Here is a 26,485-nt window from a genome sequence, read left to right as displayed (position 1 = left end):
TGAGTAAAAGTGGAGGAAAAGTAAAAGTTGGAGAAAACACATTTCATTTTCCATCTGCTTACGAGCAACAACTCGCTAAAGAGTTCTCATCGGTGTGTTCAGGACTATGGTGGTATGCCATGGAATACATACCGCTTAAGTCAGGACATGATAGAGTATTTGACGTAATCGATGAGTGGAGAATTTACAAAGCTTTAATTCTTGTAATGCGTTGATTTAGAAGTAATTCATGTTTTGCAAAGAGCTAACATATCCCCAAGAGTTACGACAGGGAGAATAATTGGATAGTATCGACGCGACCTATAACATTGCATACCTCATTATAAAAAAGTTGGGATTGACGGAACTTGCTCCCAATGAGCCCACCTTTCCAAGGATGGATGAAGTGTCCAGAGGAGGCTTAGCAAAGTACAGTACCAGCATGAAAAAGCTCCTCGTAAAAAACCATCTGCCAGAATCGGCTTAAACCTGTAGATCCTTCCATTTGTGGAACAACATCAAGACACGCGGTACAAATAGGAGGAGGATCTCGGCCAAGCAACTACCAGAATTGTACGTGCCAATTATTTATTTATTTTTAACAAAACAGTTTCATATTGGCGAAGCTTCGCAACTTCGCGATCGGTTTTAAATTTAATAATTAATTCACCAAATAAAATCTTGGATTAAGTGAAATAATTTCTTGTTTTAATATTAGACTTGGAAATTTCCGCTAATAACTTTTATTTGTACCATTATTTACATTCAAATATTAATTAAAATGAATTTTTTAAGTTGTTCGCAGTTTGTTTCCATTTAAGTAAGAAAATACTTTTTTGCTACCATTTTTACTAAAAAAGATTTAATTTGTTCCACTTTATTCACCTTCTTAAATACAACCTTTTGTAAGGTCAAAAATCGAATTTCACTAGTGAGCAAACCTTTAATAATTGAATCATGGTCTGGAGGAAAAAAATTGTAAAACATCAAAACGAGCAAGAAAAGGATGCAGATAGTTGCTTATATATCCTTTTCTTTAGCGGGCTCACGCAATAAGCATGCAAATTCAAATGGTCTAATGAATAACCTAGCCAAGACCGAACTAGTTCTGTTCGCTAGAAGATATAAGATACCGAGTTTTCAGTTACCGTCTGTAGAGGGAGTAACACAAACCCTATCGAATGAAGCCAAGTATCTTGGCGTAATTCCGAACTCAAAGGATTCTTGGAAAAGGAACGCCGAGGAATGGATGAAGAAAGCTTGTAATGCTCACATTATCTGTAAGAGGGCATTTGGCAAAAATGATGGAGTCTGAAACCGCTTTCGTGTGCTGGGACGCGGTGCAGACACAAACCTACCTAAAGAATCTCATAACAGTCTAGCAATTAGCTTACGTAGGAATAACAGGTGCACTCCGACCGACGCTGGAAATGATCCTACATAGTCCACCCATTTATATGAATGTTAAAGCAATAGCGGTCAAATCTTTATTTCCAGGCTTGAAGCAGCAGGCATGCAAAAAGAAAAAACGCACCAGGACTTATACAAGGTGAAGTCCACAATAAACAAGACTGGCGTCATAAAAATGTTTTTACATGTTTCATAGATGGTTGTGAGGACATAAAGGACAATGAACTTACGGACCGGACCGCCCAAAATCAGTAATCAACGATAACTCCATTGAAATTGTTCGTAAATTTATCAAAAATTAACTGAAATCATCGCTGAAATTCATGCAATCGGAGTTGAATATCTCCAGAACATAGATTTATTGCTTTTTATTTGATCATTTGGGCTTAAGAAAGATCTGTGCGCATTTCATCCCGCACAAGTTAACTGAGGACCAAAAATTGCTCAGAATTCAATATTCGAAAGGCCTCATTAAAGAGGCGAGCAAAGACGAGAACTTCCTTTACAACTGTTAAATTGTAAATGGTGATAAAACGTGGTGCTTCCAACATGAACCTAAAACTGAGCGTCAATATGCCGAAAGCCAAAAAATCGGGTTTGGAGAGGTCAAAAAACAAGTCGATGGTCATTTGTTTTTACGATTCCAAGGAAATTGTCCGCAAGGAGTTCGTGTGTAGAGTACCTTCACTTCACTTTCAAACTTCATTCGAATTCTTTAAATATATTTTAAATAGGTAAATGAACTCAAACTTAAATTATGTAAACCATTTCAATGTCAATGCCATTGTTGTCAAATAAACACTTTAATTTCATTGATAAAATTCTTTTCCTTTTTTTTTTGAAACCCGAAACATAAGTAAACACATGGCACACACCAAATACATTTTTTCTGTCATATGATACCTTACTCCAAAGCAAAACCATAGCTTACTGTCAAGTAAGTCTGCCTAAGCAAAATTTAAGTCAGCCTAAGCAAAATTTTATTGTATAGTATTTTTATGAATTTATAATTTTGTTATTGATTTTTATTGTAACAATGTTTAGTTGTAATTATATATTTTATTGATGAGAAGACAAAAAGAAAGTATAAAATAAAGCCATTCTATCAGAAGGCGGGCAATTCAGTCTTAGCCTGGTAGTTGGAAGGCAGTCATTTACCCTAACTAAATAAAAAAAATATTTTATTTAAAAGGAACCTTTAGTCGGCAGGTTTGCTCTAAAGCTCTTCCCGGATAATAAAGACTTCTCGTGGCGAACCTTTAGTCGGCAGGTTTACTCTAAAGCTCTTCCCCGATAATAAAGCACTTTTCACGTGCTTACGGGCCAAACCGTGAATGCAATTTTCTATCTTGGCCTTTTGAAGCGTTTGTTGCATCGCATCGTCGAATTCGCCCTGAATACCGTGAAGGAAGAAACTGACGTTTACTGCATGATAATGCACCATCTCATCGATCCACTCTTGTGACTGATTTTTTTACTAGAAATCGCATTTTAACCATCAATCACTCGCCGTATTCGCCTGATATGGCTCCCTGTGATTTCTACCTATTCGTGTAAATTGCATTTGGCCATGAAAGAAAGACGTTTTGCGTCCGTAGAGGCCATCCAAAAGGCTTGTAGCGACATGCTGAAGGATATTCTGGTCAATGACCTGAAACATTCTTTCGAAAAGCTTTTAGATCGCGCAAAACAGTGTATCGAGGCCGGAGTGGACAATTTTGAATAAATAAACTCGAAGTTATCAGAACAAAGCGCCTGTTGTTTCTATTTTAGCGCAGTCTTGTTTATTTTGGACTTCTCCTTGTGCACCAGAAATTGATCCATAGTGTTTGCTGTGAAGGTCGATCATAAATTCCGGAACTTCGTATACGATTTGTAACATTTCTGCTGTATCGCTGCAGAGTCGTTGGACGCTGCTGTAATAGGCGCATTTTTAATTGGCAAATGACAACTTATTAAATATGATCAAATGCAATATATTTAATTAATTATAAATGGGCGCATTGCATACGCAACTGCGTTTATTTTTAATTATATGCTCATGATTATATTATTACGCAATCACATAATAAATGGAAATGAAAATGGTATGAAGATAACAAAAAGTGAACGTACGGTCTATTAAAACATATTTGATTGCAGGTTATTATGCAAATACTTACAACTTTTCTATCATGCAATATTTTTCCGATTCGGCTTTCATTATTTTGGTTGGTTATTGCAAATTTTAATTCACTATTTTACACTCTGCGCTGCTCCAACCTCAAAAAAGTCAAAGTCTCAAAAACAAAAAAAAAAAGAAGGCCAAAATGTTATTAAAAGAAAAACACGTGAAAATATAATTATGTCATTTTCCACAACATACATAAAAGAGAAATATGAAAATGATGCAATATTTTTGGCAAAGCGCGCTGAAAACTACAAAAACCGACGAGCCTATGCTTAATAATACGCACGTATGTATGCGCGTGTGTGTGTGTAAATAGAGCGGCAGCCGTCAAAGGTTAATCTACTTAAAAGTGGAAATGCATGTAATGCGGCGCATTACCACAGTCACCGACAGTGCGTCTACCGCTGCTACACAGAGTTTATGTATGTATGTGTGCTCAGCCGTCTATCTGTTTGCACGCATTTCACTTGCCGCATACGGCATAATATTTATCTACTTGAGGACTCCGGTCGCCCACACAGCCCCATAGCCACACCTACAGATTTACATATGTAAATACTCATAAAATAGTGTTAACAAAGCTTACGTCTTTGTTACACTGAATTTTTCAACTCCGCATCCGTGGCTTATTTTGTTGTGTGCGCTGCTGTTTCGGCTGTTGTGGCTTAGCGGCGCTTAAGCTCGCGGTTTTGTAAAAGTTTTCCGCCTAGTTGCACTTTCTTTCACCTTTCGCTTCTTCATTGCGTCTTAAAGTTGTTACTACATACAAGTAATTATAGCCTCTTTTTAATCTACTCCTAATTTGCGCGTACATTTTGTTTTGGGAAGTACCTGCCTAATATTGTATGTTTCGCTAATTTGTAATTACACCTTTGGCGTAGGTAATTGTGCGCATAAATGTTACCCATCAGCGCCGCTTAAATGCAAACATACGCGTGTACATTTGTCTATCTGTGAATGGCACATTGAAAGGGATGTGTGCGAAAGTCAAAATTATGAATATTTGCAAACATTTTTTTTTCATAATTTTTCTGGAATTTCTCTTAGTGAATTACCATTTAATTATTGCAATTATAACAGGTCAGTCCATAAGTTCGTGCGTTTTTTAAAGTTGGTTTTAAAATTAATACAAAAGATGTTTAAAATATTTATTAATCAATAACATATTTTCCTTCATTATTTACAATGTCTTCCCAACGTTTAGGCAAATTTTTAATTCCCTGCTCAAAAAATTGTTTGTCCTTGGAGCCAAAATACGCTTCGATATCCCTTTTTATAGCTTCTTTTGAGGAGTAGTTCTTATTGCTCATATGGAATTGAAGTCCACGGAAAAGGTGGTAATCACAAGGTGCAATATCCGGAGAGTATGGTGGATGCGGCATTAGCTCCCATCTGAGCTCGTTCAGCTTGCCTAATGTTTGCCTTGCGGTATGAGGTCTTGCGTTGTCGTGGTGAAACAAAACTTTGCTTCTATTCACTAAAGACGGTCGATTTTTGTTAAGTGCCTCATTCAGGTTTGATAGCTGATGGGAATAATAATCAGCAGTTAGCGTCTGGTTTGGTTCCAGAAGTTCATAATAAACAATACCGACCATATCCCACCAAATAGACAGGAGAATCTTCTTTGGGTGAAGGCCATCTCTAGGGGTCGGTTCTGGTCTTTCATCTTTATCTAATCATTGGCGTTTGCGAACATAATTATTGTAAAATACCCTCTTTTGTTTTCATTACCCGCCAGTAATGATACGGTTCAAAAAACTTTCATTTTCAAGCCGTTGCAGCAGCAGAGAACACACATTCACTACCTGCTCAAGGTTGGCGACAGAAAGTCTATGCGGAACCCATATCCATGTGGTCCCTTGCAAAGTCACGACAGCGTTGTTTACGAAATTTAATCAAAGGCGGTTTTTTTTGTAAGATTTTATGCTTCAGATATAGCGCTTTAAGAATAGCCCTTTGCACGGTGCATTTGCTGGCTGCAACATTTTTCATTTCTTAAATTTTTGCTGTTTGGAAGATTTTACGGGTTTCCTTCGTTGTTAAAGGCAACACAGTTTTACCTTTGTAGTTTGTATATTTAGATGCTGGTTTATTTTTGAGTAACTGGTACTGCATGGAGCCGGAGCGTTTGTATCCATTCGGACGACATGACCCAGCCAACGTAGTTGTTGGATCTTTATTCGCTGCGCTATGTTTATGTCGTCGTAAAGCTCATACATCGCCTGCGATACTCGCCAAAGCCCAACGTGCAAAGGACTACAAATCTTACGCAGAATTTTTCTCTTAAACAGTCCAAGTCACGCCTCATCGGATGTTGTCATCGTCCACGCTTATGTGCCATACATTATGACGGTCATGATGAGAGCCTTATGGAGTGTTAGTTGTGCTCGCCGGGAAAGGACTTTACTACTCAATTGCCTACTTAGTCCAAAGTAACACTTGTTGACAAACGAGATTCTTGGTTGGATTTGAAGGCTGACATTGTCATTCGTGTTAATGCTGGTTCCTAAATAAACGAAGTCTTTTATAACCTCGAAATCATAACTGTCAACAGTAACGTGGGTGCCGATATGCGAGTGCGCCGACTGTTTGTTTGATGACAGGAGGTACTTCGTTTTGTCCTCGTTCTCCACCAGACCCATTCGCTTTGCTTCTTCATCCAGTTTGCAAAAGGCAGAACTAACCGCGCTGTTGTTAAGGCCCGTGTCATCGGTATATGCCAACAATTGTAGGCTCTCATAAAATATTGTGCCTGAGCGATTAAGTTCTGCGCCTCGCACGATCTTTTCCAACATCGGGTTAAAGAAGTCCCTTGACCGCGAGTCCGCCTGTCTGAAACCTCGTTTCATATCAAATGGCTGGGAAAGGCCTTTCCCAAATCTGACGACACTACTGGTATTGCTCAGCCGCATTAGTTTTGCCGGGTTACTAAATTGAGACAACGCGGCATGTAGACAACTCCTTTTCTACGGCTGTCGACGAAGGCTTCAAAATCAATGAAAAATTGATGTGTGAAAGAGAATCGTTCCTTTCATGGCCGTTTTCCTAGACTTGGCGTATTGCGAATACCTGGTAGATAGTGTGTATTTTCCAGGTGTAAAGCCACATGGATAAAGTCTTATCAGTTGGTTAATAATGCACTTCAGTTTTTCGCACCATACGCTCGATAGAATCTTGCACGCGATACTTAGAGGATTAGTCACGCATTAGCTGGCAAAGATTGCAGTATCACCCTTCTATGCATTCATCCAAACATATTTTGCATAGGAGCCGATGCATGCACCTTACCAGCTGCTCAACGCCATGTTTGAATAGCTCAGCTGGAAGTTCGCCGCGTTAACGCTATTCGCACCTCGTCATGGTCCGGTAGCAAAGCGACAGTCTCTCGGTTAGGTAAGCATCGCGTCTCCTTCGTCAAGTACTTACGTATATTCACATCTCGTTGTTCATTCTGGCATCTCTCCCAAAATAATCTAGAATTACGTTAGCTCAACAGCTGATTCTGTCAAATGCACTGAAAGCCGAGTTGTGGTGTGTGCGGAAAGCGCAACTTTTCATAGCTGCTTAGCTCGTAAGCAAATTGCTTATATCTCATTGCTTCCCAGTACTTGTATGTATGTATGTATGTACATTAGATATTGGAGTATTGCATGATTTTAGCTTTTTGTCAATATTCTGCACAATCGCAAATAAAAACGTAATTGCCTACCAAATTTAATCGTTCATTGTCCACTTTTATATTTTGCACTGCATTTTTTGGTTTTGTTCACTTTTTTTATTCGCACCGAGTGCTTTCATAACGCTTTTCTTTGTCAGAGCTGCCATCCATCCACATACTGGCGCATTATTCACCGCTCGCTAAGTGGCTGGCGTATCGAAAGACGATTGTATACATGGAATTATTAGCATATAATCACGCATTCAAATTTGATCACATAAACATTGTTTCACATGATTCAATACGAAGTACGAAACAATTACGAGTATTTCTTCGAATACTCTCACGACAGCAGCGGGGGAAAATGTCTCTGCATAGTAAAATCACATGCAATTTTTTCTGTTTGTCTATGTAAATATGTATGTATGCGCGATGTACTTTACACAAACCTGTAAATATTTATGCACTTTTCTTTAGTCATATTCAAGTAAAAACAGGTGCGCTGCATTTGGACTATAGCAATTAAATAATTACAATACTATTCATGAAGTTTAACTATTTTAATTGGCAAACTCTAATGCTGACTGCAGTGTCTGGGTTTAATGCATTCCTCCAAAGTGTTAACTTGTGATTGTACTTCAATATTATAGCCCCTACACAAATATGTAGATGCTGTGCGCATGAAATTCCCATAACAATGAAGTGGTGGAATTCAGGTTGTCAGCTTTGAAGTTGAACTACAATATTTGCAAAATTTTTTTTTTTTTGTTTTTTTTATTGAAATGTTATAAATTTTTATTTACATTCCATAAAGATTACATCTAGTACAAAACTAATAAGTGTAACTTAAACAATATTGACAACTAAGTCTTGATTTCTTTCTTTTTAATCTTCTTTTTACAGTTGCTTCATCGCTTAGTACGGAAGCTTCTGCGTTAATGTGTTTTTTTAACTTTTCAGCATGCTTAACTGCACAGAGATTGGCTGTGTCTGAGACGGTTTTTAAATTTAAATCCTTGTGCAGATCTTCATTACGCACGTACCAGGGAGCTTTAACGATTCCCCTGATTACTCTATTTTAGAGGCGCTGTATAATGTCGATGTTGGTCTTTGCAGTACATCCCCATAATTGAAGTCCATAGGTCCACACCGGCTTTAGCACTTGGTTGTAAATGAGGAGCTTATTTTGAGTTGATAGCTCAGAGTTTCTGCTAATTAGCCACTGGAGTTATTGCGTCTAGCCATTGGAGTTTTTGCAAATATATTTTTTTTCTACTTAACCGTAGTAGGTACCATCTTTGTCCTAGGCACATGGCGAAATTAATTTTTCTTTTTCTTATAATTTTTCTTTTTTTTGCTGCATATTTCCAGCGCAAACTTCGTGACTTTTATTCCTTTCGAATCTCTATTAAGGTTTTCAAAAAAATTATTAAATCAATATTAGGGCACGTTGAAATTTTTATGGAAATACGCGCAAAAATGTATGTATGTTTATTAGGCCGGGTCGATTTGGGGGGAGGCAAAAAAATCGCCCATTGCTCTGTGAAAATTATATTCTAGGGATCAAAATAAGAAACTTTGCCGAAGGAACTATACCTCTAAAACGAATTCTGATGTCCCCCAATTTGGGTCGAACTTTTTAGTTTCTTTTCTTATGTAATGGCCAAAAATTGTGATATTTTGAAATGATTGTATAGGGAACCCCCCAGGGGAGTTCCAGGGGGTGTGCCACTGGCATGGCTGGATTGGCCATCCAAAGTTAGTGGAGGTCGGCCATACATTTGGGCTCGATTGGAGCACTCTAAATGGGTCAAAGTGGGATTTTTCGTTCGACCCAAATTGGGGGACATCAGAATTCGTTTTAGAGGTATGGTTCCTTCGGCAAAGTTTCTTATTTTGATCCCTAGAGTACGATTTTCACAGAGCAATGAGCGATTTTTAAATCGATCAGCCCTAATGTTTATCCTTTTTCACACACATCAGGTTGGGAAATAAGTTCCGTTTTTACCGAAGACTTTTATCTAAACGAAAAGCATTAATTATACCCATAAGTGAATCAATTATATATTTGCTCGTTCCTGATTGCAACCTCTTCCCACTTCTCGACCGATTTGTTGATTCCGTTCCGCCAAAAATCGCCTGGTCGGGTGTCAAAGATGTGGTTGAGCCAGTTTTTAAAGACCTCTTTTTTATTGAAAGTAACGCCCCTCATATGGTTTGACAGGGAGTGGAAAAGATAGTAATCGATCGATGCAAGGTCCGGAGAATACGGCGGATGCTGAAGGACCTCCCATTCCAGCCCTTGGAGTGCGGCTTTGACGACTTGGGCCGCGCGTTGTTGTGAAGGAGTATGGTCTGACCAAGTCGATCAGGGTTTTTCAGTCCAATAGCCTCATTCTTGCGGTGTAGCTAGATAATGTGGAGCTTCTTGTTGATCAGGGCATTCTTTTCGAGTATTTCCCAGTGCACTATGCCCTCCCAGTCCCACCAAACACATATCACGATCTTCTATGGATGAAGATCCGACTGGGCTCTCGGCTTCGGCGTATCTCCTGGAGCTGCCTACTCCTTTCTTTGCTTCATATTGATGTATAGGTACCATTTCTCATCTCTCTTGACGATTCGAGATTTAATTGCATGCGTTAATGTGATCTTTCAAAGGCGTAAGGCAGATTTTTAAGCAATGTTGACTGAGGGATTCACAATTCTTATGTCCTCGATACTTTTTCTCACTGGCACAATTACTTTCAATTCTGAATTTATAAGTGTTTGTTAGCGGTGGAGAATTTAAATTGTCATCAGTGTTTTCTGTAACGGGCGATTGCGATTGGATTTTGACGTTGCTTTAGCTTGGCGTGTGATGGCGAAATGAACAAAATGACAACGCCAACTCCAACTCATGTGCTCCAATATTCTGCGAGGGCATATCGCCAGACCATTTCTTAACCTCCCAGTTAATAACAGCTAAATTAAAATAAATGCAGACAAATATTGAAACATGCAAACTAAATAGCGCATTAAGTTTTAATTCTAATTTAGTTTAACTTCATTCAATTCTGAATTAAACTGCAATCATCTCATTACTTTAAATTAAAAATTGGAGCACTAAATATATTCGATTACCTCGATATTACTTGTGAGCTTTAAATCAATTGAAAATTCGCACGCAAGCCAGGTATATTTATTCTTTCTAATATCTCTACCCATACATACTCGTAAGTATGTATGTATGCCCATTTGTGTTATTTTTTCTGCAAATATGAATCATGCATACAAATGGATATAATATCTACACACTTACGTATTCCATACGTGTATATGTCTGCCAATACATATAAGTTTGTATGTGTCTACCTAAGAGTTATAAAATATTTAAATGTAGTGCGCGAATGGAATGAAGCGTGACGTTTTGCTCCAAAAATTATCCACAATACAATATAAGGTTCATATTTAACATAAACGCATCCGTATAGTTATATGAAATATTTGAATTAAAAAGGGTGAATCAAAAGGTATGAAGTGTACCATAAGTCACTTGTTTAAAATGTTGGAAAATGCATAAATATTTGCACGAAAGTAGGTAGGCAAGATACAACAGGAAGCAATAAAAGCAATGTGTAGACTCCATAAATATGGTTTCTGGCACGAAGACGGAACTTCGGGACACAGAGAAATCTTTAAGTTGCTATCTGAGTAGTATCCACTGTTTTTGGCACCTAAAGACGACCTGATACCCATAGTTTCATTTGGAAGGAAATTTGATGTCAGATTTCCATTGCGTGAGTAATGGAACAAGCCAGAATGCATTCAGGAGGTTTGACGGATATTTTCCTTACTGATAAGTCCAAGAATGAAATAGGGTCTGGAGCCGAATGGTACTTAAACGATAGTAATAAGTATCACTATGCTATGGGGGAAATGGCAATTTGCCATCTTTAAAGTAGCCAAATGGATAATCGAGAAGAGATGGAGCGGGAAACACATTAGAGTTTTCAGTGACAGTCAGGCTGCACTGAAGGCCCTGGCGAACGCGAAGCAAATCTCGAAGATTGTTCAAGAATGTAAGAAGAAGCTTAATTCTGTCGCAAGACGGAACAGGTTTGTACTTATATGGGTTCCAGGACACTCCGGTGTTCAAGAAAACGAAATTGCCGATGAATTGGCCAACCGTAGATCAGCGGTTCCCCCACAGGGACCAACGGCCTCTGTGGGTAGACCTCATGAAGTCGTCAATCCATAGTTGAATCGATGCGGAATTGACACCTAGAAAGGGTTCAGAGCATAGTGGCATACTTGCAGAGCCTTCATTTGCCAATTTATCAGCTAACTCGTTCCCTGCAATACCGCAATGTCCAGGCACCGAAATAAGGCTAACTTTGTTGTGTTTTGCCACACTGTTCAGTTTTGTCTTACATTCACCGACTAACTTCGAAGAGCAGCGTGACTTAGCAACTGCTTTCAGTGCAGCTTGACTGTCACTACAAATTCCAATACTTCTCAATTAGCCAGTACGCCACATTCAAGACGGCATAGACTTCCGTAAGGAATACCGCGGCTAACTTAGTGTCTTCGTCTAAGTACCATCCAGATACCCTTCCATCACTGGTTTTGGATCCTTCGGTGTAGAAAGTGTGCTGATATCCCATTAATAGCTTCTCTGGACTTAACCATTGATCTCTATCGGGAATCAAAACATCATACTTCCTACCGAAGCTAACGACAGGCACCCGATTGTCCCCCGGCATCAAGAACAGCGTGCACCGCTCCGACAACTGGTGGTTTATCTGACACTGGCCAGTGCTTACTTCATTTCCGCAGACTCCGTTTAACTTGAACCTGTACGCCGGTTACGGTATGTACCGTCTTCTAATCGTATAGGGTCGAATATTCTTCTATGAATTTTGCTTTCAAATCGCATCAGTAAATTCACGTCATTAACTTTAAGGACCCATGTTTCACAGCCGTAGGTGAGAACCGGTCTTATTGTAGTTTTGTACATTTGGACTTTTTGTTCCTTTGATATCAATGAATACTTCATAAGTTTGATATGGCCAAAGTATGCTCTGTTAGCTGCCTGAATACGGTATTGTATAGATATGGACATATTCTCATTTATGCTGAGTGCTACGCCAAAGTATTTAAATAATAAGAATAATAATAATTAGTATATCGTAAATAATTCGTATCTGCATCACACTTGAATCACCCTGTGCAATTGCACAAAGCCTCTAAGTCCGAACTACTTTAGTCTAAAGTTATTATGCACATATCGGCACTTTGCGTTCGACTTAGAAAATAACGTCACTAAGCCTTACAAAAACGGTAAATGAATAACGATGCATACACTTGTAAACTAGCGTATGTGTGTGTGTGTGTGCGTATGTTGCTCACGCCCCTTCAGTCAAATGCACCACTTAATTGCAGCCCACACACTACTCCACCACTCACCACTCACTCTTGCGTAGACATTCAGTCGTAGATCATTCCCGGCTGTTGAGGTGAGACCATCATTATAATAACCGTAAATAATGCGAGCAAAATGTAAAAAAAAATATACACAGATGTACATATGGAGCGAATTTAATGAAAAGCACAAACATACAAACAAAATAATAAAAAACATAGCAAATTGACGTTGCTCACGAAGTGAATGTGAAGCAGCAGTTAGTTGACAAAGTCAACCGGTGTTCGCAGCGATTGTGGGTTTTTGACGTTGTTGGCTGTGAAATGAACTGAAAAAGCAATTGTTTTTTTGAGAAATATTGCGTGACAGTTCAATAACCTAACTGAAGATATACAAGACAAAAAAAAAAACAAAACGCAGCAGCAAAAACAAAAACAAAACGCAATGCACTCTTGCGCTCATAAATATGTATTTTCATGTAATTCTTTTGCCACGCATTTTTTATATTGGCGCATTTGCGGAATTATTACGGTATTTCGGTATTTAGAAATGAAGCGGCTCTTAATACCGTTTATTGGAACATGTTTTTGAGATTTTGAAAAAATCTTCGTACAAGTAGTCTCATACATTCGCAGATGTACCCAGTTACACTGGAAGCATTAAAACGGCCAAAGCTGTAGGAAATTGTACAGTAATTGTTGTTAATTAACTGTGTCTGTCTGTGCCGGTAGCACCTTATCCGTTTACTGTAAATACCTACATCGATTGTAATTTGTTTGTAATGCGGCACTAGCCGAAATAGCGCTTATTTGCCAACTACTTAGCAGTCAAGTGTTGCCGGCCTTTGCAACCTAGTTTACTTTGTTATTGTATTTTTAGTTGTGTGTGTGCTGATTGACACTTTTCTAATAGCGCATTTCGCGTTGTACGCACACACACATCTACAGTGGCTCACAGCTTATTTCGTGTGGCTGTATGTTAAACTAAAGAATTGTAAAATTATTTTTATTTGGTTTACTTTAAAAAAAATTTAAATGCACAATCAAAGATAAATTTTTTCTAATTACAAACATGTATAAATGCATTCAAATTTTTTCTGCTTTAGTAGAATATTTACAACAAAAACAGAATACTAGGTAAATTGACGTCACAGCTTATTTCGTGTGTTCACTTTTACCGTTATCGGCGCCAGTAAACCGGTTAGCAATTATAGGAAATTTGTTTTGTATAGTATATTAGATTATATCCTTATTTAGTTTACACATTGAAAGTAGTCGGTTGTCCAGCTTAATTTAAAAATACCGTGATGGATCGTCGTACGTCGATTGAAAGGCGCGAATTAGTGATTACGCATTACAAAAATGGAAAGTCGCAGAAAAAAATTGCTGAAATTGTAAATTTAAGTACTTCCACAGTACAGTACATTATTCAATGCTTTTCTCGTGAAAAAAGAGTGGTTGACAAAGGCCGCCAAGCTCCAAACAAAATTTTTACAGAAGCTGATGGAAGGTGGATATTAAGAAAAATTAAAAAAGACCCACGAATTAGTGCGCCAGCTTTGACAAAAGAGGTTGAAAAAGTACTTGGTAAGTCATGTAATCCTGAAACAATAAGAAGAATTCTGCGCAAAGCTGATTTCCATGGTCGCACAGCTCGAAACAAACCGTTTGTTAATGAGCGTAACAGAAGATTAAGGATGGAGTTTGCCGAAAACCATGTTAATAAAGACCAAACATTTTGGAATGACGTTATTTTCGCCGACGAAAGCAAATTCAACCTCTTTGGTTCCGACGGAAAGTCTTTCGTTTGGCGTAAGCCCAACGCGGAGCTGGACCCGAAGAATCTGCGCGGTACAGTAAAACATGGTGGGGGCCATGTAATGGTTTGGGGCTGCATGTCAATAGCTGGTGTCGGAAACTTTTTTTTTATCGACGAAATTATGGATAAAACAGTTTATTTGAATTTATTAAAAAATAATTTACTACAAAGTGCTGAAAAATTAGGCATTCGGGACAGGTTCAGGTTCTATCAGAACAATGATCCGAAGCATAAGTCGGAATTAGTGCAACGGTGGCTTATATGGAATTGCCCTCATGTGGTAAAAACGCCAGCACAATCACCTGATCTCAATGTAATTGAGAATTTATGGAATATTCTGGATCAAAAAATTAGAAAACATAACAAAAGCAACAAACAAGATCTAAAAACAGCATTGCAAGTGGAGTGGGAGAAAATATCTCCTGAATACACTGGAAAACTTGTTAGCTCCATGCAATCCCGGTTAAAAGCTGTATTAAAACAAAAAGGCTACCCTGCAAAATATTAGATTAGTAAAAACTTAATAAATTAAAAAAAAAATCATGTTTCTTCTAGTTTGGTTAAGCACACGAAATAAGGTGTGGCGTGGATTTACTTATAATTTTGCTTTTGCTGTAAAAATATTACTTAAGAAGAAATAATTGAAGTTTATTTATGTAGGTTTGTAACAAGAAATAATTTATCTTTGAATGTACGTTTAAGTTTTTTTTCTAAATAAAGTTTATACAAAAATATAAAACGTTTTTATTTTGATAAACGGGCACACGAAATAAGCTGTGAGCCACTGTACATGCGTAAATACAGAATTTGTTTAATACTTTTTAAGGTATATAATAAACATTGAGTTTTTCTCAGTTTTCTCATTTTTCATTTCTTTCTGGCGCGTCGTTACTGATTAGTGATATTTACTTTTGTGTTTTTTCTTTTCTTTTTCAGTTTGCGGACAGCCTGCTGTGCCACTTAATGCCAAAGTACAGACCATCTCCGGCGACACGGGTATTATAGAGGCCAAATACGAATGCGATTCAGGTTATGAGCTCTTTGGACCGCGAACTATTAAATGCGATCCGTTTAGCGGCTGGGAGCGTGAATTGCCTTTTTGTGGCACCAATGTTGCCTATCGTAAGCCGGTCAATCAGAGCTCATACACACGCGCGGGCCCGGCGAATTTCGCTAACGATGGCAATCCTGGGAATAAGGTAAGTGTGATGGACGAGGTTTCAGTGGCAATAAACTTAAAAAAAAACTAGTTTACTTGCGCGTTTCTTGCAAAAATTGCTTGATAGAGAAAAATTATATTTTTAGGAAATAAAATAATTTGAAAAATATATAATCAATACGCACTACTATCGCACAGTGATAGAAATTCTATCAATTAAAACAAGCGTTTGCATATAAAGGGTCTTTCAACGAGTGCACACGATGTTTACCATTCGGGTGTTTTTCAGTTTCATGAGAACCATCGACATCGATAACTATGGCTTGACAGCTGACAATGGCAAAGTGTTCTGATATTTCTGTTCAATAAGTCTTGACCGCGTCTATTGGCATTACCGGAGCATGTAGAACTTGCCCCAAAACTTGTCATTTTGCTCTTACTTCCCATCAACTTTTAGGTTATTTCCATCGTTGCTCAAAGTGCAATCAGGTAAAAGCGGGCTGGCCCCTGGAGACAATAACTTAAGGGACATCGTAGCATTTAGAGGCAGTTAACACCGTATTTCTCTGGACTTCGGACTGATCTCTCTATCCGCGAATTGCAGTTTGAGGGTCGTGTCAGGGCAAGCTTTCCAAATAGGTTGCAGCGAAGCTGGTAGTTTTCATTTTAGTACTTTTCAGGAGAATCCATTTTTTTTCTTGTGCTATTTCGAAAATCCTTCGGCCGCAGTGCAATAGACGGAGAGCTCAGAAAGACCTAAGGACTCCACGCCATTCACTTACTAAACTCGTAGTTGGACGATCACGACACACGCAGAAAAGCTAGGTTTACCATTTAACCCCCATTGCAGAGTCTGTGGGACCTTTCAGAAAAGGAGACACTTTGTCTTTAAATGTCCGGATTGGCAGCTATACGATTAAGGTCACTGGGTGCTACTTTCTTCGGCAGCGCTTTAGTGCTACTTGGGGAGAGTCAGAGCGGTACTTCAACCATTTCACCTACGTGCCTGCTTAAGGTTTGGCAAGTCTTCATGAATCGTTTGGCGCTAGAACAAAACTTTCAAATTGTAGAAGTTTACTTTGAATAAACAAAAAAATAAATAAATCTGTTCGTGAAGTCCATAGAGCCAATGAGGAAGAAGCTGCCATTACGGTGAATGGAGAGCGCTATCAAACCATGCTGACTGAATTTTCGTTTCTTAAAAGTAATCAGCTAAACATCGACGACATTTGGTTCCAACTTGCCATACAGCGCGCTTAACAATCGATTTATTGAAAGATTTAAGCCACCATTGACGCCACACGGCCAGATTTATTGGAAAAAGTAGTCAAAAATGGGACTGATGAATGGCCCATGTAACTCGTAGCCGCGGCGAACCTTTACCGAATATCATTTCCAAAAACAAATGCCATGAAATTATCTACCGGATTATAATAAAAAATCATTCCAAGAATATTTCTGTTTTGTATTATCATTTTAACTTCTCCTATGCAAACATCGGACAGATCGGCCAACTTGATAGCACTACAACTGAGCGATTCTATTCCAAGTTATCCAAGTATTTTGGACATCATCGTATGATGTTTTCTGTAGGCTTAAGTGGAATAAAAAGTAACCTTTAAAATAAAATAAAAAAATATAATCTTGAGATTTATTCAATGTTGAAGATTTTGGTACACCATAGAGATTTTTAAAGGAAATATCCGAGGTTTTTTTAACATTTAAGAGAAAAAAAATTTGTATTTGTGTGGATAAAAATATATGTATTATTTTAAATAAATTAAAAAAAAAGATTTTTTTGGATAAAATATTCTTAAAAATTTTTTTTTTGGAATTTAATTCTTTTGGGAAAAATTTCAAAAGAAGAATTAAATTTACAAAAATGTTTTTGGGAAAAATTTAAAGTAAGAATTAAGTTCTTTTTAAAACAAAAAAAAATTATTTGGGAAAATTTAAAGAAAGAATTAAATTCTTTTCAAAAAAACGGTAATTTTTTTAGAAAATAAAATTTTTTTTTTTTTTTAAATAAAGAAAAAACAGTTTTTTTTAAATAAAGAAAAAAATTTTTATTGAAAAAAGAAAAAAATTTTTATGGAAAAAAGAAAAATTTTTTTCGGAAAAAATAGAAAAAATTTTTTTGGAAAATAAAGAAAACATTTTTTTGCAAAAAACAAATATTTTTCGGAAAAAATAAAACAATTTTTTTTGGAAAAAAAAGGAAAAATTTTTTTTGGAAAAAAGAAAAAACCATTTTTTAAGAATTAAATTCTTTCTTTAAATTTTCGAAAAAAATTTAATATTTTTCTTTCAAATTCTGGGGAAAATGTTTTTTTCTCAGTCTTGCAAAAGCGTCCCTTAAAATTTTTTAAATTTTTTTCATTAAATTCAAAAATATATGTATATGTTTATATGGGTAAAAATATATGTATTTTTGAAACTAAATTAAAAAGAAATAGATGTTTTTGGATAAAATATACTTAAACATTTTTTTTTCGAAAAGAATTTAATTCTTTTTCACATTTTTCCCAAAAGAATTAAATTCTTTAAAACAAAAAAATTCTTTGAGAAAATTTAAAGAAAGAATTAAATTCTTTTCAAAAAAATGAGAGCGACATTTTAGAAAAAAAAAATTTTTTTTTGTAAAATAAAGAAGAAACTTTTTTTGGAAAATAAAAAAAACATTTTTTTTGGAAAAAAAGAAAGATTTTTTCGGAAAAAAACGAAAATTTTCTTTCGAAAATAAAAAAACATTTTTTTGGAACAAGAGAAAAAAATTTTTTTGGAAAGAAAGAAAAAATTTTTTTGGAACAGAAAGAAAAAATTTTTTTTTCGGAAAAAAGGAAAAAAATTTAATTTTTTTAAGAATTAAATTCTTCCTTTAAATTTTCGAAAAAAAATTAATTTTTTTTTTAATTTCTAGGGAAAATGTGTTTTTTTTTCAGTATTGAAAAAGCGTCCCTGAAAATTTTTTAAATTTTTTTCATTTATAGCTGAGACTATGCTCAGTAATTTCCAATTATAGTATATATGTATATTCAGTTACGTGTAGTGAACCAGTGCATTGTTTATACTGTCTAGACTGTTTATCTGCTTACTCATGTACATTTCGTGGCGTAGAACTTAGAACAAGATTTTGCGTTGATACTTATTTTAATATAACTCGACAAGTTAATATGAATCCAATATGAAGCTATCAGATTTTCTTGAGCATAATCTCAAGTAATAAAAAACAAAACGAAAAAAATTAAAAAAAAATCTCAAGGGTAAATTATGCAAAAATGTCAAAAAAATATTTCCTGGAAAATTTGGACCAACCAAAAACCTAAATTGTCAATAAATTATATTTTACCCCTAAGAATTAGGGGAAAAAAAAAAGATTTTAAAAATGCTAAAAAGAACCGAAGATATTTCTTTCCTTAAAAAAACTCTATTCGAAAACTTTCAACATTGAATAAATCTCAAAATTATAAGTTTTTATATCATATTATACAAATAAAACAATTCTCAGAAAAATTTACAGCAATGTCAAAAATACTTGGATCACTAGGCATGGAATCGCTTATTTACAATAGTTCTGACCTTTAACCAGGGAATACTCCATGATTCAACACCGGATTCGTTTCATTATAATTTATTATGAAAATTAGTTCCGTGCGCAAACTTAGTGGGAAAAATATTTTTCTGTGATGAGTCTCATTTCTAGTTAAGTGCCCACTTTTGATGTGTATTTTGGTTTAATGGTGTCTTCTCTTCCTCTTGATGCGCTTTAAGTGCTTGCGTGATTTCGGCCAAGTTTAACAAAGCGCGCCAGTCGTTTCGTTTTCGAGCTAACCGGCGCCAGTTAGACACACCAAGTGAAGCCAAGTCCCTTGAACGCAGAGAAGGCCTTCCTCTTCCTTTGCTATCATCATTGGCAATTTCTTACAACTGTATATGGCAGCTACGTCATGTGACCATCGCGATAGAGAGTTGGCTCCAATTTCATGTACGAGTATTCGCGTTACTCCCGTTCGCTTCACTATTTTTTCGCCATCAGGGTACCAATCCATGCACTTTAGAGTCTAAATTCAAAAGTATAGGGATCATTTCCCCAACCATTTCGGACTGGACAGTTGACTAGGAATTTCTAGCCGAAGCAGATCGCTTAAGTCATTGAATCAGAAATCCGCTACCTTTCCAGTCAGCAGTGCTTCATAGATATACATTTTTTCTAATAAGTTGTGTAAAGCTAAGTCGTGTCAGACCCAAAGACTGATTTTTTATGTTTTTTTCGACTCAAAAGAGACTAAAAATTGTTTGGGGATAGTTGCTTAGTTTCTTGGATAAGTCATGACCACTTATTTATATGTCGGTCTTTCTTAAGTTTTTCTATGACTTCATTAATTATTTCTGTGAATAGTCGACCACGCTGGTATTCTGAATCGAAATATTCAGAACGAAACATCCGAAATAAGTTTTTTTACTTAAATTTTGTGTTTACAAATCTACAGAACACGAGAATAAGCTTTCGAAAATAGTTGAAACAGCTCAAAGAGGCACTTCCAAACAGGTGATGAAGTGCCTTAGTAAGCGCATTACCAATAAAGTTCATATTATTTGTGTACAGCACCAATTTGACATTGAAGGAAATGAGATTGCAAACAGGCTCTCAAAGAAACTCTCTTCAAATGTCTAAATCCCTGCTCTGGATTTGACAAGGGAGCACCATCCAAGGCACAAGCTTGTAGGGGACTATAATGGGGCCCTCTCTATCAGACTTGAAATACTACAGATCATTTTTCAGGCCTTACTACCAAAAACGTTTAAGAAATGCATGAGATTATCCAAGAATAACCAAAGCATTATCACGAAAAATCTAGCAGGACGTAGTGGGCTGCACTATTTCTTCACCAGTTCACAATTTATGCGTGTGAAGGCATAGTAGGGAACAAAAATGTAAAACACATGCTTGAGCAATGTCCCACATGAACGCATAAATGGAAAAGAAGCCTAAGTGATTATCTCATAACAGACGGCACGATCTATTCTAGGAGCATGGAATCATACTAAAGTTCCTCTCGGAAGCAGTACTAGACCTAATTCTTTAAATCCCTGAAACGGCACGAACGATATGAAGCTTGCAGTGCTCTATCCTCAAAACTAATAACCAATAATCCAATAAAGTAACCTATTGAAAATCGCCTATTGGTTAATCGCACTTTTTAGGCAATCCACTATTCTGATTGATAACTACTTTTCTTACATTCCGTCTCATAAAACTTTGCATAAAAAAGTATCATCTTGTATTTTATTCTGTTCCTGTACTTTTCTGTTCAATTCTTCCAGAATCCCGATGGCCAGCAATGTTCCGAAACGCAAAAGGAGCCATCGCCATGGTGGCGCGTGGATCTGTTAGCTCCACAAGCTGTTCGCGTAGTACGGATCACCACACGCGGCTGTTGTGGTCATCAGCCACTACAGGATCTGGAGATTCGTGTTGGCAACAGCAGCGCTGATCTGCAACGTAATCCACTGTGCGCCTGGTATCCGGGCACCGTGGAAGAAGGCATTACAAAAACATTTTCCTGTGCGCGTCCGCTCATTGGCCAGTATGTGGCTATACAATTGGTGGGTGTAGAGGGCAGTCTGAGTTTGTGCGAAGTTGAAGTGTTCACCAATGATGAATTCTCCGTCGATCGTTGCCTCAGTCCGAATCTGAGTGTGGAAACGGTGTTGACAACCTTCTCGAAAACTTGCTATGAATTTCATGTGACTAAGGGTGAGAATTTCGAGAAGGCGCAGCAAATGTGCAAATCAACGGGTGAGTGTGAAATTGTAAATATTTATTTACGTACATATAAATATTGCTTTTATATATAAACATGCAAATTATTCGCACATTCAGTTAAGAAAATGGGTGTACTATATTATAGTTCGCACGAATTTAAAAAAAAATGGTTTTTTTTTTGCCTTGTTTTTGTTGTAGGCGGCAATTTGGTGCACGATTTTCGTGGTGCTGCCAATGATTATATACTCGCCGAATTGGAACGCCGCAAGTCGGAATTAAAGACGCAGCTGGTATGGATTGGCGCACAAAAGGAGCCCGGCATTACTTCGCGCACCTGGAAATGGGTTAATGGTAAGCCGATTGCTTTTTCATACACAAATTTATTCCAAGAAAATGTCATCGCCAAAAACATGTTGAAGTGATGTATGTTTTACTGTTTTTTATATGCATACACATACATTTATATACACACACACGCACACACAGTTTCTATACCAGAGATGTATGAATTTGCACACTCTTAATAATATCCGACACCAATGCAACCCCAAACAGATGTGTGTGCGTGTGTACGCATTGTCACGAAATGTTAAAATTAGCAAAATTGAAATTTATTATTACTTTTATTATTTTCTTGTAAACTAGTCGCAGCGCCCAGTTTTTTTTTTTTAATTTTTTAGGTTCAATGGAGACTTCTTTTATTTGAAGTTTTATTGTAACCGGTTTACTTTTATTATGAGCTGCATTTAGTGACACACACCTAAAAAATATATACCGATAAATATATTAAAATCTAATTTGCAGTTTGGAGAGTAGTGGTGAGAAAAATTAGACTAATTAATTGAAAAAAGTTCGCCTTTATGGCAAAAACCTTGTACCCCAAATGGTAGCTAACGCTTTGAGTTGATGTTGGTCAATGAGCTTCGAAGGCAGTAAGCGATAAATCATGTATTGAAAAATATTGAGTGTCTCATTAAGAAAATCTATATTGAATTTAGCGCAGTTTCTTGCGTTGGCCTCGACCTGTAGAGCCATTTGTGTCACATGCAATCTTAAGTGCAAGATACTGGCATGGCAAGCAGAAAACTTCTTCAACTCCTTTTGTAGCGAACATTTAGGTTGTCAAAAAAGTCTTGCGATATTTTTATTGAATTTTCAATTGTTCATAAAATTGGTTATAATAATGCGATTTATGTCAAATATGCGCCGTTTTGTTCGATGACGAGTTCCCAACGAGATGCCAACTTCATAATGCCCCTCTTATAGAAGCTCGCTTCCCTATTGTCAAAAAACTCGGAGAGCAAATTTTCACAGGACTCTCTTGTGGACAACTTCCGACTACCAAGCTCGTTCGCCATGGACAGAAATAGGTGGTAATCACTTGGTGCGAGATCCGGACTATACGGTGGATGCAAAAGAACCTCCCATCCGAGCTCCCGGAGCTTTTGGCGCGTCACCAAAGATGAGTGTGGCCTGGCGTTGTCCTGATGGAAGACAATTCGGCATCTGTTGATCAAAGATAGCCTCTTCTGCATGAGTGCTGCATTCAAGCGGTCCAGTAGGGGAGCAGCTCATAGTGGATGATTCCCTGCCAATCCCACCAAACACACAGAAGAACCTTCCTGGCCGTCAATCCAGGCTTGGCCACCGTCTGGGCAGCTTCACCGCTTTTCGACCACTACCGTTTGCGCTTCACGTTGTCGTAAGTGACCCACTTTTCATCGCCAGTCACCATCCGCTTCAAAAACGGGTCGATTTTGTTGCGATTCAGAAGCGATTCGCATGCATCGATACGGGCAAAAATGTTGTTTTGCGTCAAGTCGTGTGGCACCCATACATCGAGCTTCTTTTTGAATCCAAGCTTCTTCAAATGGTTTATAACGGTTTGATGACTCATGCCCAGCTCTTGGCCGATGCTACGGCTGCTACTATGCCGGTCTCTTTCAGGCCTTCCGGACCGTGGCGCATCTTCGACCACCTCTGCACCAGAACGAAAACGTTGAAACCATCGTTGTGCGGTGGAAATGGAAACTGTATCGGGTCCATAAACTGCACAAATTTTATTGGCAGCGTGAGATGCATTTTTGCCTTTATCGTAGTGGTACTGTAAAATATGCGTTATTTTCTCTTTATTTTGCTCCATGTTTGCGACGCTATAACTCACGAACGACTAAAAGCAAACAACAATTAATCAAACACGTATTAGCACGTGAAAAGAACTTTCCAAAAAGCTCTAGCGTGAACCGATGCGACGAATACAACTAGAACTACGCGCTTGCAAAGACAAGCTTGCGGAAATACCGTAAAACTTTTTTGACAACCTCCCGTGTGAATAGCAGAAAAGTAGTTCAGTAAAAAGCATTAGAATTCATGGGCAATTAATTTGTAAACTCAACTTGAATGACCCGACTGGAGTTATCATAAAGTGAAACATTCTCAACTTGCTGGTTGAACGCATCATTTGAAAAGTATTGTCAAACCACAAACAAAGACAAACAAAGATCCAAATTACCTCTTTGTGATAACAAATTTTGGCATGCATTTTTTCATAATTTATTTTTAACTAATTTCCAATAAAAGCATAGCTAATTTTTTCATAATAACCATATCAGTTAAAGTTCTAAACTCTATACGAAATTCAGAAAAATTCATCAAATCCACGTTTCGAAAATGTTAATACGAGATTAGTATGCAGTTTTATAGCTCAAACAAATTTTCGTATAATAAAGTGAAAGTTTAAAGCGCTTCAAAAATTGCCTACATTTTGGAATTTTTTTTCCGCTTTTCTCCATACGCAAAATTGTATAAAAAATACAAAAAAAAAGTACAAAAAATAGTACAAAAAAAAGTACAAAAAATAGTACAAAAATGTATTAGTGTTTATAGCCCATTAAATTTTAGTATTGGACATGGGAATAAGTTGTCCTTCTTAGCCAAAGTTACGAATTTTTAAAAAAACTAAATAATACACAATTTTATGTGAAGTATGTGCCATTGGAAGCTACAATTTTACTCAATCTTTCAGGCAGCAAACGAATTCCTCTGACGATGAATTCGAGTTCTTTTGACTTGATTTATTCTTTGAGCCAGTTTGCGGAGCTCTTGTAAGAAGTGAACCGCTCTCCAAAAGGACTGACTGCATTGATCGGAACAGATGGTAATCCGCAGGTGCAACGTCTGGGAAATACGGCGGGTGGGGCTAGATTTCCCAATTCAGTCCCCCTAAATATTTCTGAACCGATTTAGCAACGTGTGGCTTGGCGTTGTCTTGCAGCAAAATCAGTTTGTCAAGTCTACCGTCCCATTTCGGCCTTTTCCGTTTTTTTTTTAGAGCTCGATTAAAAAGCATTAGCTGCCGATTGGTAACGATCGCCAGTGATGGTTTCAGATGGTTTAAGGAGTTCATAATAGATAACACCCTTCTGATTCCACCTGTTTTAAGGAGTTCATAATAGATAACACCCTTCTGATCCCACCTGGTGCACAACATAGGCTTTGAAGCACAAATATTTTTCTTCGCTGTCGATGGACTTGGTGCACTTGGCAGGCTCCAACATTTTTTACGCTTAGAAAAATAATAGATTGATAGATAATAGATCCATTTTTCATCGCCAGTCAAAATGCCATGCAGAAAACCTTTTCTTTTCTGCCGTTCAAGAAACATCTCACACGTTACCAAACGTCTCTCGACATCCCTCACCATCAATTGATATGGCCCCCAGTTACCTGTTTTCTTCAGCATTCCCTATCGCGTGCAAACGTTTACCGACGCTTGATCAGTGAACATCCAACTCTTTAAATATGTCATCAAAGGCTCGATGGTTCGACATGCGTCTTCATCCAATAATTGTTGTAGTTGAGTATCTTCAGTGCCCCTTCGTGATCTGCATCACTCATGTCGAAGTTGCCACTTTGGAAGCGTCGAAACCACTTTTTACCAGTTATATTTGATGGAGCGAGATTACCGTAAATATTGATCAATAGACGGCACGTTTCAGCTGCACTTTTCTTTAAAAGGTAATAATGAAGCATGACTTCCCACAATTACTGTATTTTCGGAGCGAAGGAAGACATTTTTGACGTCAGATCAAAAAGAATCTTTACGCTTCAAACGAATGTCAACTACTGCGATCGAGACCTCGCATATACACCCTCAAATCCCCAGTATATTACTAGAGCGAACACAAAAATAGTACCAACAGCGACACTTCTTTAACGAGGGCGGAAACTTATTCCCGCACCATAAAATAAAGTGCAAACTTGAAGAATTTGAAAATCAACGCGATTTTGCAACTTATGTTTTTTTTACTTTCGATGTTGAACTTTTCCTCCATATAAAAAATTTGTTTTATAAGAAGAAAATTCACCTCACCATCTACAGCAAAAAAAAAATCTGAAGTTAACGCGATTTTTTAATCACTTCAACCTTTACTTTATTATACTAAAATTGAATGGAAAACCGCATACTCAAAAATTTACTAAAGTTTCCAATTAAAATGCTAAAAATTTTTGCGGAAAATTTAAGAACTTTTTTGAATTTCATATACAGTTTGGAACTTTAGTTCATATCGCTTTTATTAAAGAGTGAACTAAATTTTTATTGAAATTATTGCTATCTGCTTGATCAAGTTTCTCCTCTGGCGGCCTACACTTTTACGCCGCCCCTGCCATAGCGGCGATATAAAAAGGCGTTTCAAAGTAAAACTGCACTCTAGAAAAAAATTGGACCTGTACCCCGCTTAGTAGCAAAGCCCTTAACCAGAACTTCAGAAATTTGTCACTAGTACTCACAAATTCAACTGAACTCTCGGCCTACTTCAAAACTTCCGCGGCTTCTGGCGGACCCCAAAGGCACATCAATAAGGTAGTAGTAGTATTGCAGGACCAACAATGGCTTGTATTTTGTTGTTGCTTGAATTTTCTAGACAACTACAAAGTTAAAGGTAAAAAAAACGCGTGTAGCGCAGTACACATAACAGAAGTGAAACTTTCAAGGCTGTCAAAGAAAGAGGAAGAGACCTGAGAGAGAATGAATGCTGTACGTCTACGCGTCACTCTCTTTCTGTCTCTGTTATATTCTAACGCCTTGTATATAATGAATACGTTGTTCTCTCTTGCTC

At 37.2% G+C, this 26,485-nt stretch overlaps 1 protein-coding gene across 7 annotated transcripts in view; it reads left to right on the top strand.

Annotated features, from left to right (window-relative positions):
• Positions 1 to 26,485, top strand: part of LOC128857885 (sushi, von Willebrand factor type A, EGF and pentraxin domain-containing protein 1) — a 108,465-nt gene that overhangs the window by 67,150 nt on the left and 14,830 nt on the right. For all 7 annotated transcript variants that reach the window (XM_054093692.1, XM_054093696.1, XM_054093694.1 and 4 more), the window contains exons 3-5: positions 15,376 to 15,638; positions 20,924 to 21,398; positions 21,564 to 21,716. In XM_054093692.1, the coding sequence (XP_053949667.1) occupies positions 15,376 to 15,638; positions 20,924 to 21,398; positions 21,564 to 21,716 (891 nt within the window). The remainder of the gene's footprint in view (positions 1 to 15,375; positions 15,639 to 20,923; positions 21,399 to 21,563; positions 21,717 to 26,485) is intronic.

This window comes from Anastrepha ludens, chromosome 3 (genome assembly GCF_028408465.1).
Source record: "Anastrepha ludens isolate Willacy chromosome 3, idAnaLude1.1, whole genome shotgun sequence".
NCBI classification, from domain to species: Eukaryota; Metazoa; Arthropoda; class Insecta; order Diptera; family Tephritidae; genus Anastrepha; species Anastrepha ludens.
The sequence above is the reverse complement of the archived record's forward strand: the minus strand, read 5'-3'. Positions and strand labels throughout refer to the sequence as shown.